The sequence below is a fragment of the Microcaecilia unicolor genome, chromosome 6 (assembly GCF_901765095.1).
Source record: "Microcaecilia unicolor chromosome 6, aMicUni1.1, whole genome shotgun sequence".
Lineage (NCBI taxonomy): Eukaryota > Metazoa > Chordata > Amphibia > Gymnophiona > Siphonopidae > Microcaecilia > Microcaecilia unicolor.
The window spans coordinates 149553305-149576954 of NC_044036.1; the positions used below are offsets into that span (position 1 = coordinate 149553305).

At 41.5% G+C, this 23650-nt stretch overlaps 1 protein-coding gene across 1 annotated transcript in view; it reads right to left on the bottom strand.

Moving 5' to 3' along the window:
- The window catches only part of SLC25A26 (solute carrier family 25 member 26), a 178563-nt gene that overhangs the window by 102515 nt on the left and 52398 nt on the right, over nucleotides 1–23650 (bottom strand). The window contains exons 4-5 of the mRNA XM_030207165.1: nucleotides 12799–12903; nucleotides 10119–10166 (exon numbers count right to left, since the gene is read on the bottom strand). Of these exons, the coding sequence (XP_030063025.1) occupies nucleotides 10119–10166; nucleotides 12799–12903 (153 nt within the window). The remainder of the gene's footprint in view (nucleotides 1–10118; nucleotides 10167–12798; nucleotides 12904–23650) is intronic.

Sequence of the window (23650 nt, forward strand, 5' to 3'; positions counted from 1 at the left end):
CAGATGTTTTATTTAGTCAGAGTTAATAGTGTATATTACACACAAATTAAAATCAGGCTCAATATCTGCTTGCCCATCAACCTCAGCAGAAAAAAGCTGCACCACCCATTGTCGTCTTGAAAATGGTGTAGCTAATGCATTATTGTCATAATGCGGAATCACAACTATTCAGAAGGGTCTGAAAAACTGACTACATATTTAAAGAACCTGAAGAAGTCTTACTACAATAACTTCCCGAAAGGAAATTCACAGCTGAAGTGATAAGGTGACATACATTCAGGTGTAGATTTTCAAAATATGCAGATGGATACAATGTCCTAAGTTTCAGAAGAAGGCCCCAGCTGTAGCCAGTGACTGGGCTAGATAAAACAGAGGTTTAAAAAAAATGCTACTACTCCCCCCCCCCCCCCCCACCACCACCACCGATCTGTTAAAAAGCTCATGTAATTGCCGATGAAGGCTCACAGTGTCATAACATACCAGAAGGAAGTTCTGGCTGAGCTAGAATCCCAAAGAACCAGGAGGAAATCAAGAGTGTAGAGCTGAGCAATTAGTGTGGGTGAACGTAACTGATACCCTGTATGGTCTTTACCTACTGTCATTTTCTATGTTTAATAGAATTTTATGTTTTGAATGCCGATGTGTCCAATTTGAGACTCTGTAAACACTAAACACAATCCACTGAAGGATCCAGCAATATCACTTAACTTGTGTCTTGCTCAAGAGGTACAGCCTGAGGAATAATCTCTTTAGGCAAGCAGTGAACTGGAGCAGACAGAGCAGTCTCCCAACCAGTGTGCCTTGGAAAAAAAAAAGTCATGATTTCACTCAGCTCAGGTGTAGAGCATTAAGGTCCAGTGGAGGCTCATTTAAATATGCAGGAGCTCCTTTCTGAGCAAATGTGAAGTCAAACATGTCTCCTTTCTAGATACAGCCTGAGCCCTGGAATATGGGAATTAGTGGCCAGCATAGTAACATACTACTACTACTACTATTTAGCATTTCTATAGCGCTACAAAGCATACGCAGCGCTGCACAAACATAGAAGAAAGACAGTCCCTGCTCAAAGAGCTTACAATCTAATAGACAAAAAATAAATAAAGTAAACATAGTAGATGACGGCAGAAAAAGACCTGCACGGTCCATCCAGTCTGCCCAACAAGATAAACTCATATGTGTATACCTTACCTTGATTTGTACCTGCCTTTTTCAGGGCACAGACCGTACAAGTCTGCCCAGCAGTATTTCCCGCCTCCCAAGCACCAGTCCCGCCTCCCATCTCCAGCTCTGGCAGACCGTATAAGTCTGCCCTCCACTATCCTCGCCTCCCAACTACCAACCTCTCTTCCCCCACCTGCTCCGCCACCCAATTTTGGCTAAGCATGTAGGACATGGATTGCTGAGACTTACTTTTGCAAACAATGCTTCCTCCTTGTTCCCCTCCTAAGCCCCTTCCCTCCCTTGGAGTTCTTCCAGGCTCTGGGTAGGGCTTTTCAATGCTTCCCTAGTTTTTTTTTTTTGCCAAATGAATTCTCTCCTATGTCCATTCACATATGGACATATGGTTGCCTCTAGCATTACCGCGTGCTAAATTTTAGCACGTGCTAAAAACGCAAGCACACCTTAGTAAACAGGGCCCCAACAGTACTTTTCATTACCATAAGGTATATTCTGCAGGGTATAAAAACAACAGTTCACAACGCAATGCTCTATATACATAAAGAAAATGGTCAGAAAGATCATTCTGTGAAATCATGTTAAATTCTAACTGCTCAGCAAACAAAAGGTTTAACAAAATCAATCACTGAATTTCTGAAACAAATTTGCTTTTTTGATAACTACAGAAATAACATTGTAAAAATAATAAGGTTCTACTAAAATGACCTCTACAGACCAAGTTTCAAAAAAGACATTACACACTACTATGGAAAGCCAGGTGTCTGATCAATGCAAAAGAGAAACGTTTGTATCTGGTGTTCCACAAACCTCAATTTGTCTTTTCTGTGTGTCTTCACACAGATAGGTGAAAGAGGATAGACTCAGAAGTAACCTACGGAAATACTTCTTCATGGAAAAGGGTGGTGAATTTGTGGAACACCCTCTCGGTGAAAGTGGAGGAGATGAAAACAGTATATGAATTTAAGAGAGCCTGGGACAAATCCACAGGATCTCTAAAGGAGTGATAGGGAGAGTATATGGCATGGATGGGCGGACTGGATAGGACATATGGTTTTTATATGCCTACATTTTTCTCTGTTTCTATGAGTTGCACAGGGACAGAAATTTCACCCGTGCCCACCAAGATCCATTCCATCCCTATCATTAATCTCCTTCATCCCCACCCATACCTGCAGGAGTCAACGCTATTGCTTATTCGTTTGCGGCCCTCCATCTCCTCCCAACCCCAACAGACCCCCATGGTTTTTTTGAACGGTATTCACTATTCAGCTAATGAGTGTTCCGAGTCTCAGTCTGATCTCCAACTATCCCCTTTCAATGTATTCCAAGCCTCATTCTGGCATTTTGCCAGAGATTTTGACTACACTCTCTCGGGAATCCGGCAGCAACTTCTTCCATCCCCGCGGTAATCCTGTGGCAACTTCTTCCAGCCCCTTGGGATTCCTGCAATCCCTATTCCCGTGCAGCTTTCTAGTCTTCACGAGACTGCCAGCTCCACCGAAAAGGGGCTATATATTTAAATGTATTTGCACAGCGCTGTATCCACTTTGTAGCACTAAAGAAAAGACAGGAACAACAGTCCCACAAAATGCAAAGGATGATACAAAGTTTAAAAAAAAAATACACCAACAAACATTCTAAACAAACAGGTCACTTCTGATTTACTTCATTTTGTAAAAGAAACCCCATTTCATTCATCAATAATTTGTTCTCATTCTATAGGACAGATAGCCCAGAAAAGCAATATTTCATGAGAAATCAGTTTTGAAGGTTCTTTTATGAATGTACATAATGGAAAAGACCCCAATTAAATTTCCGACAAAGTAATGCCATTTTGAATAAACAAAGATATCTCAGCAAGGTCATATATTGGGCTAAGGTGGCAGCCTGGAAATTAATTACCATCTTGACATATGTCAAAATGAATTTTAAAGAGAATAGCATCCAGTTGTAACTCTGCATTCTATCTATTTGCTGGTATGCAAAATCTGTTTTCTGTGGCACCTAAAATGTATTCATTTATTCAGAACCCCTCAGAGAAATCAAAAAGGCTTGTTGCCCTTTTTTTTCTTGAATCCAGATGAAATCTGAGTGGTTAACATGTGTTTAGTGAGGCAGAAAATAAGTCCAGGTATAAATACACTTTATGGGTTATGTTATAAAACATAGGTATCATCATTTCCATACAAAAAAAAGACTAGAGGACATTCCACAAAGTTACATGGCAATACTTTTAAAACAAATAGAAGAAATTATTTTCACTTAGTGGACAGTTAAGTTCTGTAACTCACTGCGGTAACTAGCAGTAGTCAGTGCATCTGAGTTTAAAAAAAGGTTTGAGCAAGTTCCTGGAGAAAAAGTCCATAATCTGCTATTAAGACAAACATGGGGGAAAGCCACTACTTATCTTTGGGATCAGTAGCATGGAATCTTGCTACTCTTTGGGATTTTGCCAGGCACTTGTGGCCTGGATTGGCCACTGTTGGAAGGAGGATACTGGGCTAGAACGACCATCAGTGTGACCCAGTGTGGCTATATGTTCTTAAGTTTGAAACATTTAAGAACATAAGTACAATCTGTTCCTGGTACACAGATCAAAGAAATCTTTGAAAAAGTCTGCAGTAACAATAATGCAGATGTCACGAACAGTACACGTCTCATCTCACCATTTGTTCTGTACTGCCACGTTAAGCCACTGCCACGTAGTTTTGAAATTAGGAAAAAAACTACCTAATACAAATCCGAACCAACATGCTATAGTAATAATGAAATCGATTAGAGGTCAACTGTCAAATCAATTTGCATACGTAAAAGGCATATCACCTATTTTAATTGTCTGAAAACTGCTGCCAGGCCAGATCACAAGTGCCCTGCATGATTCCCAAAAGTAGTAAAAGTCTATGGTACTCACCCCCAGAGATAAGTGGTGGCTTTCTCCAGATCTACCTTAATAACTGAGGATTTTCCTTTCAAGAACCAGTCCAAACCTTTTTTAAACCCAGCTACACTAACTGCTTTTGCCACATCCTCTGGCAATAAACTCCAGAGCTCAATTATGCAAGGAGTGAAAATATCTTCTCCAATTTGTTCAAAATGTGTATTCCCCAGTCTTTATACTTTTTGAAAGAATAAACAACCAATTCAATTTTTACAGGGCCATAGGAAGGCAGTCTGAAAATTGTCCTCTGTGTGACCTTAATGCAAGTAATTTTATTCATCCTTTACCTAAACTTATGAGTTTTGGGGGAGAAGGTGAAATATCCAGTGAAATAATGCTGAAGACTTGAAGTTAAAGCAACTTATGAAATATTGTATCAATCAAGATCTTACTGTTCTGTCGTAAAAGCACAAACAGAGAGTTACACAGGGACAGAAATTTACCCATCCCTCCCCGTCCCTATTGGAATCTATCCCATCCCACCTGTACCCACTAACGTTCACTCCATCCCCACCCGTACCCGCAAGTACTTCCAGCACTAAGGATTCAAATTTAAAAAAAAGAGATAGGGAATTTATTTTACAGTAGATTCAATTATTCTTAAAGGCTCAACCTATTTCAGATTAATCTTTAGGCACTGACATTATTTGATGAGAGCTTGGAGCAAATGTGTATATTATACCTTCAGAATGGCAAAAGATTTCTAAGCAGCAGTGGAGTTGGTGCTCCAATAGCCTCTCTCAGTGCATTCCAAGCCTCATTCTTTTTTTTTTTTTTTTTTAAATTATTTGTTTATTGAATTTTTGCAACTTAAACAGACATACAAAAACTGTTAAGTGAAATACAGCTTTGGAAACAAATTAAATACACAGGAGTTTACTTTCCCCAATAGTAACATGTCATTCAGCTTCATTAGACCTCAATTTAAGAAGGGGGGTAGGAATTTGTGAAGATTACATTATATTAATCTCTAAATAAGAAATTGATGCCGTGTACATTCTCGTTTTACTCCTTCAAAGTCTCTATTGTTGTTTTGAGTCTAGGAAAGATTTAAGCTGATCAGGATTAAAAAACACATATTTTGTTTGACTTAACCTTACAACACATTTACATGGATATGCAAGAAGGAAGGAACCTCCTATTTCTACTATTTTAGACCTCATAGAAAGAAACAATTTTCTTTTTTGTTGGGTAGTCTTTGTTACATCTGGATAAATCCAGATTTTGTGTCCTCCAAATATACGATTTGTAGTTTTAAAATAAAGTCTCATTACTGAGTTCAAATCTTGCTGGAAGACAAAAGAAACGATCAAAGTTGCTCTTTCGGTTGCCTCTTCTAAAGATTGTTCCAGAATGACTGTAATGTTATTTAAATCCACTGATTTCTCTCCTTCTACTTTTTTAATTGTATTGGGTATATAATATATTTTATTTAATGGCGGGATTGCCTCATTTGGAAAATTTAAGTTTTCTCTCAGAAATCTTGTAAAAATTTCTAATGGGGAAATCCCTACTAACCTAGGAAAATTAAGTAGACGAAGGTTTAGTCTTCTATTAAAGTTCTCCATTTGCTCTATTTTTCTTCTTAATTCCATATTATCTTTTATTGCAGCCATTTTAAATTCAGTATTTTGAATCATCTCTTTCTGTAAAGTCTCTATCTTAGAGGAAAAATCTTGTTTCACAACTTCTATGGAGTCCTTCAATTCTTGTACAGTAATATTCAAAGTTTTTACCTCCTTAGAAGACTGCTGCAAGGTTTTGTCCATATCCAGCAACTTCAGCCATATCTGACCTAGGCTGACCTCCGGTTCTTTCCCCGCTGCAGCTGTTAGTTCCACAGGGTCGGATGCCCCACAAGGTCCTCCAGCGTCAGCCTTTCCGGCATACGATGGGTTTCCCTCTCGACTCGCTGTGTACGCAGGGCACAGAGGAATCATAGAGTTCGGCGGGGGGGGGGGGGGGGGGGGGGGGATAGAGATGTTTCCGTTTCCAGCAAGGTGGCCGCTTCACCGGCTCCTCCCGCAATGGACTCCGACCCACTAATTCCACGAGAGAGAGCAGGGAAAAAGCGCTCCAAACCTGGCCTCGTCGGCGTGGACGTACCGGTAGGTGTGGGAACTATCCGGACGACCCCTTTTCGTTTCGAGTGAGGCATTTTCAATGAAGAAAAAACGAAAACTTTTCCGAGGCTAGGCTGGAGCTGATTACCAAACCTCCGCTCTCAGCGCCATTTTGACACCCTCCCAAGCCTCATTCTAGAGTAGAGAGTTGCATAGGGACAGAAATGCGACTCATCCTCGCCCGTCTCCGCCAGAATCAAACCCATCCCCGCTCATCCCCGCCAGAATCTAACCCGTCCCCACCCATCCCCGTGAGTAATCTCCTCCGTCCCCACCCGTCCACGTGAGTAATCTCCTCCGTCCCGCCTGTCCCCATAAAAAAAGGAAGTATAAAGTACTGAGTGGAGTGGACAGGGGGCACACAATGCAGAGTAATACATTTAAAACGAATCAGAGAAAATATTTCTTCACTCATTAATATACTGAATCTTAGAAAAAGGGCAATAAATACATGAAACAAACTGAAGTTTTTTTCCACACTAAAAGAGAGAGAATTATTGGTCACCCAAACAACACAATGCCCTCAACAAAAGAAACAAGTGGGTATGTTAATGCTTTAGCTGCAGTAAAACAGCTCACAAACAGCCAGTTCCCACCATGAGAGAAATAAACTGCCTATGCACATATAAAAAATAAAAGTAGTCAGCTGAGCTCACCTTTGTGCAGTTCTCTTCTGTGGATACCGAGGTCTAGCAGGGCCTGGAAGACTCACTACATACAACTTGAGCAAATCTCCTGCACGTGTTGAACTTGAGTTGAGACAGAGAGAGACCCGGGTGAAAACGTGCAAGTGCTCGTCAGAGACGTCCTTTTTTTTTTTTTTTTAAGATTATGGTTGAAGGACGTCTAAGTGTTAGGCGCTCAAGTCCCACCTTCACTATGCCTCCAACACCCCCTTGAAATTTGGCCGTCCCTGCGATGGAGCAGTTAAGGATGCCCCAAATGAACGTTTTTCGGAGCACATCCACGTCTTTGCTTTGCCCGACACCCCCTTAAATTTGGCCATCCCTGCCGCAATGGGGCAGTTGAGGGCGTCCTTCTTTTCCCGCTGGAGGAGAGCTTGGTGTCTCCGCCTACTAAAAGAAGAAGGGGCGACTGGCGAACCAGCAGCATGATTGATGCGATAGGGGCACAGATCGGCAGAAAAGCAGCGGGCTCTCAAAGGTATGTGCATGCGTCCCCACGGGAATCTCACCAGAACATCCTCCATCCCCACGGGAATCCCGCATGTTTATTTCCATCCCCGCGGCACTCCCGCTGACCCAGAGGGGATTCCCACGGTCTACGCGGGATCCCTGCAAACCCCGTTCCCGTGTAGACCTCTATTCTAGAGCTCCAATAGCTTCTTTCAGTGCATTCCAAGCCTCATTCTAGGGCTCCAATAGCTTCTCTCAGTGCATTCCAAGCCTTGTTTTTGTGTCACCAGAGATTTGGAGTATACTCCCATGGGAAACTCATGGTAACTTCTCCCATCCCCGTGGGATTCCTATGGACCTGAAGTCATAACCATGGGTTTCATGGGATTCCCACAATCCCCATTCCTGTGCAGCTCTCTAAGCACAAATATCTTGCTTCAGCTACTGAGGAAGACTGGCTACTATTTCTTGAAATACAAATCCCTTTATTATAATTTTGTCACAGGAAATTAATATATAAAAATATTCTCACATCTCTATTTTTTGTGTCAGCTGTAGTCCAGTATGAAAAATCCTAACATGCCTATCTATCATTTAAGTAGAGAAAAGGTTCAAGGAGAAGTCATTTATAATTTTCAGTTCTTTCCCCCCACTTTCCTCACATATAGATTGAGTACCGAGAGCACACCAGGAAGGTGCCTACTAGTTTAGATGAGTTTATTAAGACTTGATATACCGCCTTCAAATAATATCAGAGCAGTGTACAATAATACAAAAAAGGAAATCACAGAATATGGGAAAAGGAACTCCATTAATCACAGGGTACTATATTCAATGGCTCAAAGTTATGTTTTTGAGGAATTGGAATATACTGTAACAATTCTGTTTTTCCTTTTTATAGTGTTTCTGAGCATTTTGCATATTTTATTTGGGATTGTGAATCCTTTAGCCTTCCCACTTCTGGGTATGTTAAAAAAAAATCTAACAAAATGTGTTTAAACACTTTGGACTGATGTTTGACGTACACATAATGGCATGCTCCTTTATGCACTACTAATGCCTGTTTTTACAATTAATGATTATGTTCACATAATATACTCAGAGTATTTAATGGAAAAATGTGCTGCACAGACTTGTCCTTATGTTTTGCTATTACTTATGATTTTGATTGCATGACTATAATGTTTGTACTTTTAGTTGGTGGTCTTATCCTCATTGTTAATGCACAAGATGATATTCCTGGATCCCACACACTTTTAATGTTTATGTTATGTATTGAATGTACATTAATTTTGTCTCTTTGTGATTTATATTGTTGTTTTGACTGGTTTTAGTATTGTACCCCTGACGCAACCCATGAATGTGCGAAATGTGGACCACAACGAGTGACTGTTTTAATAAGAGAGATTTTGTTTTGGAGCAGTTTGTCTAGGATCTGTTTTCTTTTGCATCACATCTGGTGCAGATCTGAAGAGCCTCTCTGTTGTACGAGTACGATACGCTTCTTCCAGAATGGCAATCACCATTAATCTTCAATTTCAAAGAGTGTCTCCGTATCAGAGAAGCTCATCCCTAGTTGATCTTATCCAAGTTGCTGTAAGCAGAGCAATACCGCCACACAGACACTTCGATTTGCTGGATTTCGATTTTACATTCAATTGCACACCTGTTGCCTTAAGCTTGGATTTGCAATATCAAAGTGCATTAAGCTGTTACTTCCCCCCAGAACTCTAACAGTCTAAGGGCTCTATTTAATACAAATGTGTTAATGCACATTAACATCCATTAATGTGATTTAATGGCTCTTAAATAATGAAAGCCCCATTATTTCCAATCTTAGCAAATTGAGCCCTAATGTTGTGTCTGAGGCAATGGGAGGTTAAAAAAAAAAAAAAAACCTTCCCGAAGGTCAGAAGAAACATCAGTGAGAGAAACAGGATCTGAACCCTGACTTCTCTGTATCTCAGCCCGCACTACTAGGATGCACCTGCTCTTCTGGTTTAAACAGAAGATTGGGAAGGTTCAACAGAATATTTACCGTATTTTTCGGACTATAAGACGCACTTTTTCCCCCCAAAAAATTTGGGAGGAAAATGGGGGGTGCGTCTTATAGTCCGAATGTAGTTTTAAAAGCACCGTAATTCCGTTTTGCAAGGTCCCTCCCTTGCTCCCTTGCTTCGTTTTGCAAGGTCCCCCCTCGCTCCCTCCAAATTTTAAAAGTTTTACCTGGTCATGGTTGTGGCAGCAGCAGCAAAAAGATGCACGCTGGGCGCGTCAGTCTTCCATTCTGACGTCTCTCTCAGCGAGCAGAGAGAGACGTCAGAACGGAAGACTGACGCGTCCAGCGTGCATGCTTTTTGCGGCCCCGACCACGACCAGGTAAAACTTTTAAAATTTGGAGGGAGCGAGGGGGGACCTTGCAAAACGGAGCGAGGGAGGCAGGGAGGGACCTTGCAAAATGGAATTACGGCGCGAGGGAGGGGGGACCTTGGAAAACGTAGGGAGGGAGGGACGGGGGGGGGGGGGGGCCCTGGAAAACTGAGAGATCGGGGACCCTGCATTCGGACAAGACACACCGGACCATAAAACGCACCTTTAGAGGAAGGAAAAAGTGCGTCATAGTCCGAAAATTTTTTTTTCCTATTTCCCTCCTCTAAAACCTAGGTGCGTCTTATGGTCCGGTGCGTCTTATAGTCCGAAAAATACAGTAAGTTAACTCCGAAAAGTGAAAATACCATTTACCTCTCTTAGCACCGTGCTTTTGTAACCTCGATACAGCCCCTGGATACCCTGAAACAAAGAGAAAAGCCTTCAGCCTTTTCAGACAAAAGCACAGATTACAGCTTAGAAAAGATGTCATATTAGAAACGTAATTGTAATATCTTAGAAGACAAAGTTACAATCCTTGTTGCAATATATAAGAGTACTTCAAAACCTTGAAGGAATCTCAACAGTGAGAGGTAAAAATAAACAGCAGTAGCAAATCCAGAACCAATCCCTCAAAATATCAACAGGACTCTGATCTTAGAAGAGTGTCTGAGAGGGAAAAGGTTTCTTTTTTAGTATAGTAGATGTCGGTATCAGCTGCACCTGCAGCAGAGCAATTTAGCTTCAATGAAACAAGCCGCCAATCAGCTCGCAAGACCGCTTTATAAATCATGAGTCTCCTACATTAACTCCAATATTTTTGAATATTTTTATATTTGTAAATCCTTCTATCCATACACCAATAAGACACCTCTCATAATCCAAGAGTCTCTGATACAATGAGTGAGAAGACTTTATAGATCAAAGTTATTTTATATGGCAAGATAATCCAGTCACATATGCAGTCTGAAACCAAGCAGATTCAAATTAAACTATAAACAGCATCAATCACTTATCTTAATTTTAAAGTTGTCTGAGATCCCTGTTTCGGAAACTCCTTCTCAGGGCCATTGGGTGCTGAACCATGTAAAGCTGCAAACCGACTGTCATTTAGTCTTCTTCTAAGATCAGAGCCCTGGCGATATTTTGAGGGACTGATTCTAGATTTGATGTACGTGTGTACGTATATATATATATATTTTTTTTTTATTTTTGTTACATTTGTACCCCGCGCTTTCCCACTCATAGCAGGTTCAATGCGACTTACATTATACAGGTACTTATTTGTACCTGGGGCAATGGAGGGTTAAGTGACTTGCTCAGAGTCACAAGGAGGTGCAGTAGGAATTGAACCCAGTTCCCCAATACCAAAGTCCACCACGCTTACCACTAGGCCACACCTTCACTATATATATATAGTACAGCACCAACTCTATAATGCCAACATTCCCACTCAATCAACTACACAATATTCTGACATATCCCGTTACACTCTATTAATTAGAAGTCATAATGACTTCCCATCTCGATACACTACCACAATACTCTGAAATAGTTGCTGGTCTGAAGAGACTAGCAATAGGATCATTACAAAGGGTCTGAGTTACTTGAATTCACTTCCTATAGACAGGTTGGGAGAAACCCTAGTGGGTCAGGCCCTACATCTCCATGGTAGTTGCTCAACTAGTAAAATCAAAATAAACTGTATTGCTGTTTTGTCATTTTAGCACAAGATGTTTTTCTATGCTGTTTTAAGTTATCTAATGAAAAGCATCAATGAGGTTTCCAACCTCAAAAAAGTCAGCAAATGATTCCAAAAAAGCGGAACCTCTACACTAAACATGAAGGTGCGCAAAAAAACCAAAAAGACGGTGAAGGGATGGCACCACCAAAAGACACTATTGAGCCAACTGGAGGGTCCAAGAGGGGGTTATAAGGTATCAGAATGTGAGCCAAAAACAGGGGAGAGCCCGACTGGTGAATTTTAAAAATTAACTCCAAAACCTTAAACAAATATGCAAAATCGTATGGGCTGACAATGCTCTACCCGCAAAAGCGAGGATCACATGGTCAAATTTCATTGCTCTGTGCAGAACCTTCACTGCTGTGTGTTGTATGAGCTGTAGCCATCTAATCTCCCTTTGGGCAAGACTCAAAAACAAAGAATTACAATAATCCAAACAGGAATGAACTAAGCCTGGGTGATAAAAAAAGAAATTAAAAAAATATATATATCACAGTAATACTAGTAACAGTGCTGACTATCTCAGAACTAGGTAGCTGCTGGGGCAGAAGGAGGTTTAAGTTGACTGGAATTAATGAGCAGTTGGCTGAGCAGACTGATGGATGTATACGGTGTTGGAGGTTATAAATTTTAACAAGGCTGCAAACAGAAGTAATAAATAAATATCTAAATACAGTAAAGGCTCAATTATCTGACCTAAACGGGACCGACCCACTGTCAGGTAAATGAAAAGTCAGATAATACGGAAAACAATGGTAACCCCTCAAACAATACAGAAACAAAGGAAGCAGGGTCTCTGCTCACAACAGTGGTAAAAGTAGGGTCCAGGGTTCGGAAAATAGAAAAGAAGCAGAATGCCGTCACTGAGGAGTGAGGGGGGGGGGGGGGGGTGTCCTGTCAGACATGAAGGATGCTCAAATCAGCAAAGGTTGGATAATCAAGACTTTACGGTACCTGCAGCACTGATTGTAGGCCAAGTTAAACATTTTCATAATTTCTGAACATACCTTTACTCATGAATGCATTCAGTATGATCAGGCCAAACAATGCTCAATTATCTTGAGGATAAAATAGGGACCAGGGAAATGTTTGCCAGTGTCCTATGAACCGAAAAGCTATAGCTTAGCTGATGATGGATTACTTTCTCATACTGATTAAGATGCACAGTTTTTTCAAAGACTGTAAAAATATACACAGGCCTGCAGCTAAATTGTTTTGATAAACTAATCTTAGCAGCAATTATTCATTTGAAGCCAATCAGTAAGAACCACAGAGCACAGTTTTTATTCTGGTCGTACAAGCTGATCTTACCTCTTGCCGTAAGGTGTTAGCCAGCATCTGATAGGTAGTGGATGACGGAGACACCTGCGCCCGCTGTTTAATAACCTCTGAAGGAACTCGAATTAGACAGGCAACCTGGAAAATCAGATTACACGAGATATGAGAATGCTCAAAGATAAAGTCAAACTAGAAAATGCATTTTCTTCGCATGAAACTCAATATCCAAGTAGAAAAAGCTTAGAAATGGAAAAAGAAAAACAAAACAACACACACATTCAGCCTCCGTGATATTCTTGAAACAAGGATTTTTAAAAACTTCATATTTTAGTGTCATCATTTACAGTATAACATTTCTTTTATATTTAAATATCTTCACTGCAGTACATGATAAGATGTACTATTTAGACTAAGTCTGTATAACCGACACAACAAGGAAGAGCGTATCTTGGGTTGGGGGGGACAGGAAGAACTTGCAAATAAGATGTATAAACAAAATGTGTCTCTTGCCTTATTCTTGTGCATGTGAAAGCATAACACAGGGAAGTGCACTTGGAAAAAATGGAATACTCAGAATAATGTATGGAAACTTAGGGGGAAATAAGGATATAGAAGACTCTGAATAACTAATGCTTGTTTCTATAAGCGTAAACTGAAGACAAAGTTTTTGAGAACACTGTTTGAAATAGCAAATATAGTATAAAATGACATTTATCTTTCAGCACAGTGGATACTGCAGTTTTAATAAAGCTCAGTTTGGAAAGCTGCAATTTCTTTTTAAATATGAATATCAGTCTTGATTTACATTTCATCTTATCTGGGTAACAAGGTCATTTCCTGGTGACTAGTCTAAATCAGCAGTCTGTGAAGAATTGGTTTTTTTTTTCTGTTCTGTTTCTTCTCGTCTCCTAGAAAGGGCGCAGTGTGAAATGTCAACAAGCATTGTGATGTTACATTGCCTAGAACCCTGGACCTGACATTTAAAATCACTTGCTAACCACATAAGTGGCTTTTTATTTTGAATTTGGATAGCTGCACAATGTATACAATTCTGGCCATTCAAGTCACTTAACAGCCAGAATTTATGCTTCTTGACTAAGGAGGAATTTGGGGCCAGCCAGGGTCCAGGATAACTGCATCAACAGGACCACATAAGAACACAGTCTCATCTTTATGTAGTTCTTAGCCCGTTAAGAGCTGAATATTGCACTTAAATGGCTAAGTTCTAGAAGGCTGTCTCTGCACAGATGCTGGAGTCTGGACATAGCGTGGCACTGAATAAAAATGAATCATAGAACCTTGGAGTAAGAACCTATAAAACAAAATTTATTATGATTTAAAAAAGACAGTAGGTCTACATAAAACAAATCCACAAAAGATGGTGGAAATTCAGAAAATAGACTGACTCGACATGGTTCCATGTTTCAGCGCTAGCGCCCGGATTCTATATAGAGTGCTTAGATTTAGGTGCCAAAATCAGCGCAGATTCTATAACACCGTGCATAACTTAATTGACCTAACAAGCTAATGAGCACTGATAACAGCATTTAACAAGCAATGAGCACTAATTGGCACTGATTAGAATTTGGGCGCACAATTTCCTAAGCGTATTCTGTAATAAAGTGCATCAAACTTCTAACGCAAGCGGGCAAAAAGGGGCATAGTTTTGGGCATTTCAAGGGTGTTCTGAAATTTAGGTGCCTAGTTACAGAATATGGCCTAGTGCGCCTAAATCTGCCAGGATTTACGCCATGTTTTAGTTGGTGTAAATGGATGTGCGCAGATTTAGACGCTGAAATATCAACTAAACGTATTTTATAATTGGCGCCTAATCACTGCACTGCACGGTTACCACCAGGTTCAAGAGGGAGCCCTTACCGCCACCTCAATGGGTGGCATTAAGTGCTCTCCCCCTCCCCCCCAAATGGCCACGTAGCTAGTGGTTCACTTACCGCACGGTCATTTCTTAGAAAATAAATGACAGCTGGGGAACTGAGTTCAATTCCCACTGCAGCTCCTTGTGACTCTGGGCAAGTCACTTAACCCTCCATTGCCCCTGGTACAAAATAAGTACCACTACTACTACTACTTAACATTTATAAAGCGCTATCAGGGTTACGCAGCGCTGTACAATTTAACACAGAGGACAGTTCCTGCTCAAAGGAGCTTACAATCTAAAGGACAACAAAGTGCAAGTCAATCAAATTGGGGCAGTCTAGATTTCCTGAATAGATGAATAATGGTTAGGTGCCGAAAGCGATATTGAAGAGGTGGGCTTTGAGCAAGGATTTGAAGATGGGCAGGGAGGGGGCTTGGCGTATGGGCTCAGGGAGTTTATTCCAAGCATGGGGTGAGGCGAGGCAGAAAGGGTGGAGCCTGGAGTTGGCGGTGGTGGAGAAGGGTTCTGAGAGGAGGGATTTGTCCTGTGAGCAGAGGTTACAGGTAGGAGCGTAAGGGGAGATGAGGGTAGAGAGGTAATGAGGGGCTGCAGATTGAGTGCATTTGCAGATTAATAAGAGAAGCTTGAATTGTATGCGGTACCTGATCGGAAGCCAGTGAATTGACTTGAGGAAAGGGGTGATATGAGCATATTGGTCTAGGAGGAAGATAAGACGCGCAGCAGAGTTCTGAACGGATTGAAGGGGGGATAGATGGTTAAGTGGGAGGCCAATGAGGAGTAGGTTGCAGTAGTCAAGGCGAGAGGTAATGAGAGAGTGGATGAGAGTACAGGTGGTGTGCTCAGAGAGGAAAGGGCAAATTTTGCTGGTGTTATAGAGAAAGAAGCGACAGGTCTTGGCTGTCTGCTGGATATGCGCAGAGAAGGAGAGGGAGGAGTCAAAGATGACTCCAAGGTTGCAGGCAGATGAGACTGGGAGGATGAGGGTGTTATCGACTGAAATAGAGAGTGGAGGGAGAGGAGAAGTGGGTTTGGGTGGAAAGACAATGAGTTCGGTCTTGGCCATGTTCAGTTTCAGGTGGCGGTTGGACATCCAGGCAGCAATGTCGGATAAGCAGGCCGATACTTTGGCCTGAATATATGTAAACCGCTTTGAATGTAGTTGCAAAAAACCTCAGAAAGGTGGTATATGAAGTCTCATTTCCCTTCCCCAATTTGAGATTCTACATGGAATGTTGCTACTATTGGAGATTCTAGTTGGAATGCTGAGATTCTGTTGGTACTATTTGAGATTCTACACAGAATGTTGCTAGTGGAGGAGTAGCCTAGTGGTTAGTGCAGTGGACTTTGATCCTGTGGAACTGAGTTCAATTCCCACTGCAGCTCCTTGTGACTCTGGGCAAGTCACTTAACCGTCCATTGCCCCTGATACAAAATAAGTACGGCTTTCAATGTAGTTGCAAAAACCTCAGAAAGGCGGTATATCAAGTCCCATTTCCCTTCCCTGTTTTTACCTTTCTCTTTCCTTGTTTTCTGAAATTGAATAGCCATGGATAAAGCTGTCAGTAGTCAGCAAAATGCTGACTGCCACCAGCTAAATATCTACCCCTCAGCGTCTAAATGCTATAGTACACAACTACAAAGGGCATGTGCACATGGGCGCAGCACTGGCATGTCTTGCAATTGCACACATAAGTTCGAGAGTACTATTACTTATGTATCCAACTGCCAACTTTAGCCGTGACCATTTACTTCAGCCTTTGATATGGTGTAAGTGCTCGCACGTCAAGTTAGGTGCATGCATGTCAACTTATGCTCTATCCTACAATGGTGATTTCATCACAACTGCCTTTACAAAATTGGGCCTTATGGCTAGATTCAATAAATGCTGAAAAACCCCCCCACTGAGCGCTATTCTATAAGCCACACTTAAAGTTAGGCGTGGTTTACAGAATGGTGCTCAAGTCCCAGCGGTTGAGCTTAAATTTAGGGCACATGCATTTGCACCGATAACATGGTGCAAATGCCCGCGCCTCCCCCTTATTCTATGATTGTGCGTGTAACCAAAAACCATACTCACAATCCGCCTCAAACTGCCCATGACCCTCCCATTTCCACACCCCCTTTTTTGGGACGTGTGTAAAATTTATGGACAGATCACGTGCCTAAATTTATATGCATACATCTTGATTCCAATTAATACGAAAACAGTTTGTTAGAAAGCCAATTATTGGTGCTAATTGGATAATTATTTAATATGTATGCTTGACCAAATTTTATCATGCATCTCAAAGCACCATTTATAGAATTAAGGGGTTAGTGCCCATATTTCTTTGTGCCTAATTTTTGGTGCCTTTGCCCTAAGTGTTTTTTCTCTGTATTAACTGCATGAGCAGATCTGGAACTGCCCCTCTCCCCCACCCACCAGTTAACACAGAGGCTTTGCAATTACTGCACAGCAACTGCAAAAAAACGTTTACTGCACTTTTTAGTAAACTCCTCCTTAGAGAATCAAAAGTTCAGCAGTGAACTGTTTATAAAATGCAGGCAACTTCAAAGAAAATGAGAAAACAATCATTTTCCACACAGAGGAGAGGATTAGAAGGCTTTGTATTAGTTGAGATGGTCTAAGTTTAAAAAATATAAACACAGGGGCACTGGTTCCAATTCTTTTTAGCTCACCTTATAAATACAGAATCAGTTATTCAAAAAGTAAGTCTAAGATTATCTCATATAGAGAGGAAATCGCCTCAAGAATAAGCTCCTCCCAGTAAATTTCAACATGGGATTAAAGCTATACTTTCTTCATCATGGGCGTTTTGCTCAAGTTCCTCTTATTTAAAAAAGTTTAAAAAAGCCATATTCATAAGCTGGATATGAACCAAATTCAGTTGTAAAAACATAGCACCACTAGGTTACCGATATCCAAAAGCCATTTCAAAAAGGTACAAGATCTATATGCTCTTCAATTCTAGAGGTCAAAAATAACAAATGACCCCAATATGTCAAGAAAATAAGAACTGTCAACTTCTGAAGTTCAGCATAAATATTTATAGTACTTCATGCTTCATAAACCCTCGTGTCCTTACATTAGCTTTTTGTTTCTTTAAAACATAAGCAGCAAAAGGAGAACTTTAAAAAGGCTTTCAGACAGGAAACAATCAAACCAACTGAGGGGGTATGGAGCACCCAGCATGGCTTCCTGTCTTCTGACGCGCTGCAATTCTGGCTTGAGAAGAAGCTACAAAGTAAATGCCTCTGTCTGTTTTCTCCAGTATGAACTTTGATCGTTTTACCCCCAATATATCACTGCACAAGAACAAAACAAAAAAAAAATAAAGCTACCTCCTAATGTCTTGTGCCACTATGGATAACAAATTGAGGATAATGTCATCTGAGATACTGCTGTCAGATTCATTCTCCAGCAAGTTCTTGGCTCGGAGATTCTTGTCACAAGAGTTTTAATGCTTGATAGGGTATCGTGAATCTCATTGTCCATCAAAAAAGGCAAATTGTGTGCTTTGCTATAAAGAAATTGTGTGCCACAGAGGTTCTGATCTAACATTATGCAAAAATAACAGACTAGCAACGTTGCATAGTTTTTGCTTCTTAAGAGATTGAGGTGAACAGAATGTTAAAAATCTGCATTTTACATATTCAGGACACCTAACCTGTAATGCCATGAAAGAACAAGTCAATGTTTTGAACAAGTTTTTCACCTGGATTCAAAGGCAGTGTAGACTGGCCAAAACTGAAAAGTCAGTATACATGAAGCGTGGAAGAGTGCACTGCTTCTCAACCCAGTCCTGGGGGAACACTCAGGCAGTTGGATTTTCAGGATAACCACAATGAACATGCATACGATAGATTTGCAAATCAAGGAGGCAGAAAATGCAATCTATCTTATGAACGTACATTGTGGATATCCTGAAAAGTTCGGTCTGCCCCAAGGACACTAGCCTGCTTCAAATCCTACTGCTGCTCCTTGCGATCTTGGGTAAGTCAATAAAAACTTTCCATTGCCTCAGGTGCAAATTTAGGGCTTCTTTTGCAAAGCCACACTAGCGATTCCCGCATGGCAAATGAGAGGAAGCCCATAGGAATTGAATGGGCTTCCTCTCAATTGCACACCAGGAATCGGTAACAAAGCTTTATAAAAGAGGCCCTTAGTCTGTCATCCCCCCAGGGACAGGGAAATACCTAGTGTATCTGAATGTAATACCTTGAGCTACTACTGAAAAAGGGGTGAGCCAAATCCAAACAAATAAATCCAAACTTTAAGCTGTGTTCAGGCAACAACCATGCTTCATGCTATCATTTTGGTTTTATCTGTTTCCCTTGCTTGCTTGTCAATAATGTAGTTATTTTCCTATTACTTCTCTTATTTATTGTTTTTAGCTTTGAACACTGCTCAGAGTGCTCAACATAACGACAGATTTATCAAATATTTATTAAACTTGGAACCAGGCAGCAGAATTCCAGACCATCTGCAGTCCCTCCAAGATGTTATTATAAATGACACGATCCCCAATACTTCCATGCAATCTCTTACAACGCAAGGAAGCTGCCAATGAAAAGAACAAGCATCATGATTAAGTACTTAAAATAGCGCTGAAAAATGACCTGCGGTAATGTAGGCACAGGTTTTGGGCAAGCACAGAATCATTTTCAGCGCACCTGTAAAAAAGGCCTTTTAAAATTTTTTGCAGAAAATGGACTTGCGGCAAAAATCAAAATTGCTGCTCGTCCACTTTGGGTCTGAGACCTTACTGCCAGCCATTGACCCAGTGGTAAAGTCTCACACGGTAACCGGGCAGTAATGACCTACGCGTGCCAAATGCCACGCGTCCGATAAGCGCAGCAGAAAATAAAAATTATTTTTCGGACGCGGGACAAAAATGAAATTACAAGAGTCACGCAGTAGCCATGCGGTAACTCCATTTTGGCGCGCGTAGACACGTGGCTTAGTAAAAGAGACCCTAGGTTAATTTCCATCTCTTATCTGGAGTTATTGTGCTTACAGACAGGAGGACATCAATCTCTTTACATAATTCTTTCCAGTATTCCGTTTATTAGAAAGCATTATAACAGAACACAAAGTTGTTTTAATAAAATTAATAATTTTCTGTTAGCAATGATCCTCTTTTGCTCATCAAAGTGAACAATTATGGATACTGGATGCAATGTGATCTTTATGCATGCATTTAAAGGTCTCTGGACCTACTATCTCATCAAGTGAAATCACACAACTGATGGGAAGCTGGGGTGAGATACTGTCTCCATAATATGCTGTACATGTAAGTTTACACTAATCTTTTGTTATGCTGCTGTACCTCTATGACAGAACAGAGTGTCCTGGTAATTTTAAGCCAGAGGAACTCTGACACTGCAAGCTGCTTAGAGACATGGATCTTGGGTGACATTAAGTTGCTCTAAATAAATAAATGTAGATGATTATGTAGAATTCAGTTATAGCACTTTCTCATTCCTACAATCGTCAGTTTTTTATTCTCTGCATTAAAAAGCCACAGGACAATACAAGGGACTTGCAATTGCTGATACCCTAAAAAAAACATTAGTCTTGGCCTGGAACACATTCTAAGCAAGATGATACCCATTCAATGAACTGTTTTTTTCATGTTTATGATCCAATGAAATGTTTTCACCCTATGAATCTATCTATCCTTAACCAGAAGAGGGACAGTATTATAATGCTGTAATACTTCTAGAATGAAAAAGCATACAATTTCATTTTTTATATAGTAAAAAAAATTGTGGACACTACTGGTAAAATATTTATGTATCGAGACTGCCATCTTCTGGACCTAGTCTTATGTTTTTCTATTTTTCAAATGAAATGAATATTTACAAAAAACAGTTTAACACGTTATTTAGAAATTTAGTTTCTTATATTCTTAATGCTTACAGAAAATGCCATGGAACTTACAGAACATGCATAAGCTGAACTTAAGATGAACGTACAGGCTCCCCTTCCCTCTTCCTTGGATAATATGCTGGCACTTTCTGTAGCCAAGTTTTGAACATTAAAATAACCTCACTACTGTCCATTTTAACAGGAGAACTGTGGTGGTAGAAGACCCATTCAAGTCTTCTGTTCATCAGAAATAATGGGATTCAGGTGTATCACAGTGGCAATACATCCAGTCCCTTAGGGACAAGGGGAATAGACATGTACTGCTTAACAGCTGACAGTAGCAGGAGCTCAAGATGCCTTCCACCTTGCTTGTATGCTTACTAAGTGCTACACTGTGCTCCTCTGAATAACAGCGATAATATAATAATTTGTACTTAAAAGATTAAATATTTACAGTAGAAGTAGTTAAGTAAATGTATGTCATTACAAAACCATTTGAAGTTAAATACAAATCTGGTGTGATTACAAGTTTATAAGATATTCTAATATCAGAAAATTCAGATACTAAATATTTGGTACTTCATACCTTCCTTTAGGGACATGACCTGTTTCTTAGGAGACATACAAATAAGACCCTCCATTGCCTCAGGTACAAACTTAGATTGTGAGCCCTCCTGGGACAGAGAAATATCCAGTGTACCTGAATGTAACTCACCTTGAGCTACTACTGAAAAAGGTGTGAGCAAAATCTAAATAAATAAATAAGATGGTGAACAAATAGGTTGTAGGCTTTAACTTTCTAAATAACTAATCCTATATAATAAAAAGCACCTCCAACGTTCTGAAGCTGACTCCGTGGCAGTGAAAGTTTGAAGGTTTCGTGCTGCCTCTAACACTATATCCATCTCCTGAATTGACGTCACATACTTCTGGGTTCGTCACAAACAACACTGACCAACCACAGGATAGCAGCACGAGGCGCAACCTCAACATCTATAGCCTTCCCCTTGAGTTTGTTCCCTCAGAGTCCTGCCCTCGCGGAAAGAGGAAACGACGTCAGCAGGCGGGACTCAGAGGGAACCAAGTCAAAGGGAAGGCTACAGATGGGCAGGGCTTTCAAAGATGTGGTCGCTTCGACGGAGGTAAACAGGGGAACGAGGAGAATCACTGGGTGGCTGGAGTGGGGGCAGGGGAGAGAGGAGAATCCCTGGGTGGCTGGAGTGGGGGAAAGGGAGGAGAATCCCTGGGTGGCTGGAGAGGGGGGCAGGGGAGAGAGGAGAATCCCTGGGTGGCTGGAGGGGGGGCAGGGGACAGAGGAGACTCGCTGGGTGGGGGAAAGGGAGGAGCATCCCTGGGTGGCTGGAGAGGGGGGCAGGGGAGAGAGGAGAATCCCTGGGTGGCTGGAGGGGGGGCAGGGGAGAGAGGAGAATCCCTGGGTGGCTGGAGTGGGAGAAAGGGAGGAGAATCCCTGGGTGGCTGGAGAGGGGGGCCAGGGGAGAGAGGAGAATCCCTGGGTGGCTGGAGGGGGAGCAGGGGAGAGAGGAGAATCCCTGGGTGGTTGGAGGAGGGGCAGGGGACAGAGGAGACATACTCGCACCCAGTGGTCTCACTCTCTCACACACACACTTGCACATTCACTCTCTCTCTGTCTTACACACAATCACTCTCACACACTGTCAAACATACACACTCCGAGAAAAACCTTGCTAGCGCCCGTTTCATTTGTTTCAGAAACGGGCCTGTTTAAATAGTTTTATATACAGTGGGGGAAATAAGTATTTGATCCCTTGCTGATTTTGTAAGTTTGCCCACTGACAAAGACATGAGCAGCCCATAATTGAAGGGTAGGTTATTGGTAACAGTGAGAGATAGCACATCACAAATTAAATCCGGAAAATCACATTGTGGAAAGTATATGAATTTATTTGCATTCTGCAGAGGGAAATAAGTATTTAATCCCTCTGGCAAACAAGACCTAATACTTGGTGGCAAAACCCTTGTTGGCAAGCACAGCGGTCAGACGTCTTCTGTAGTTGATGATGAGGTTTGCACACATGTCAGGAGGAATTTTGGTCCACTCCTCTTTGCAGATCATCTCTAAATCATTAAGAGTTCTGGGCTGTCGCTTGGCAACTCGCAGCTTCAGCTCCCTCCATAAGTTTTCAATGGGATTAAGGTCTGGTGACTGGCTAGGCCACTCCATGACCCTAATGTGCTTCTTCCTGAGCCACTCCTTTGTTGCCTTGGCTGTATGTTTTGGGTCATTGTCGTGCTGGAAGACCCAGCCACGACCCATTTTTAAGGCCCTGGCGGAGGGAAGGAGGTTGTCACTCAGAATTGTACGGTACATGGCCCCATCCATTCTCCCATTGATGCGGTGAAGTAGTCCTGTGCCCTTAGCAGAGAAACACCCCCAAAACATAACATTTCCACCTCCATGCTTGACAGTGGGGACGGTGTTCTTTGGGTCATAGGCAGCATTTCTCTTCCTCCAAACACGGCGAGTTGAGTTCATGCCAAAGAGCTCAATTTTTGTCTCATCTGACCACAGCACCTTCTCCCAATCACTCTCGGCATCATCCAGGTGTTCACTGGCAAACTTCAGACGGGCCGTCACATGTGCCTTCCGGAGCAGGGGGACCTTGCGGGCACTGCAGGATTGCAATCCGTTATGTCGTAATGTGTTACCAATGGTTTTCGTGGTGACAGTGGTCCCAGCTGCCTTGAGATCATTGACAAGTTCCCCCCTTGTAGTTGTAGGCTGATTTCTAACCTTCCTCATGATCAAGGATACCCCACGAGGTGAGATTTTGCGTGGAGCCCCAGATCTTTGTCGATTGACAGTCATTTTGTACTTCTTCCATTTTCTTACTATGGCACCAACAGTTGTCTCCTTCTCGCCCAGCGTCTTACTGATGGTTCTGTAGCCCATTCCAGCCTTGTGCAGGTGTATGATCTTGTCCCTGACATCCTTAGACAGCTCCTTGCTCTTGGCCATTTTGTAGAGGTTAGAGTCTGACTGATTCACTGAGTCTGTGGACAGGTGTCTTTCATACAGGTGACCATTGCCGACAGCTGTCTGTCATGCAGGTAACGAGTTGATTTGGAGCATC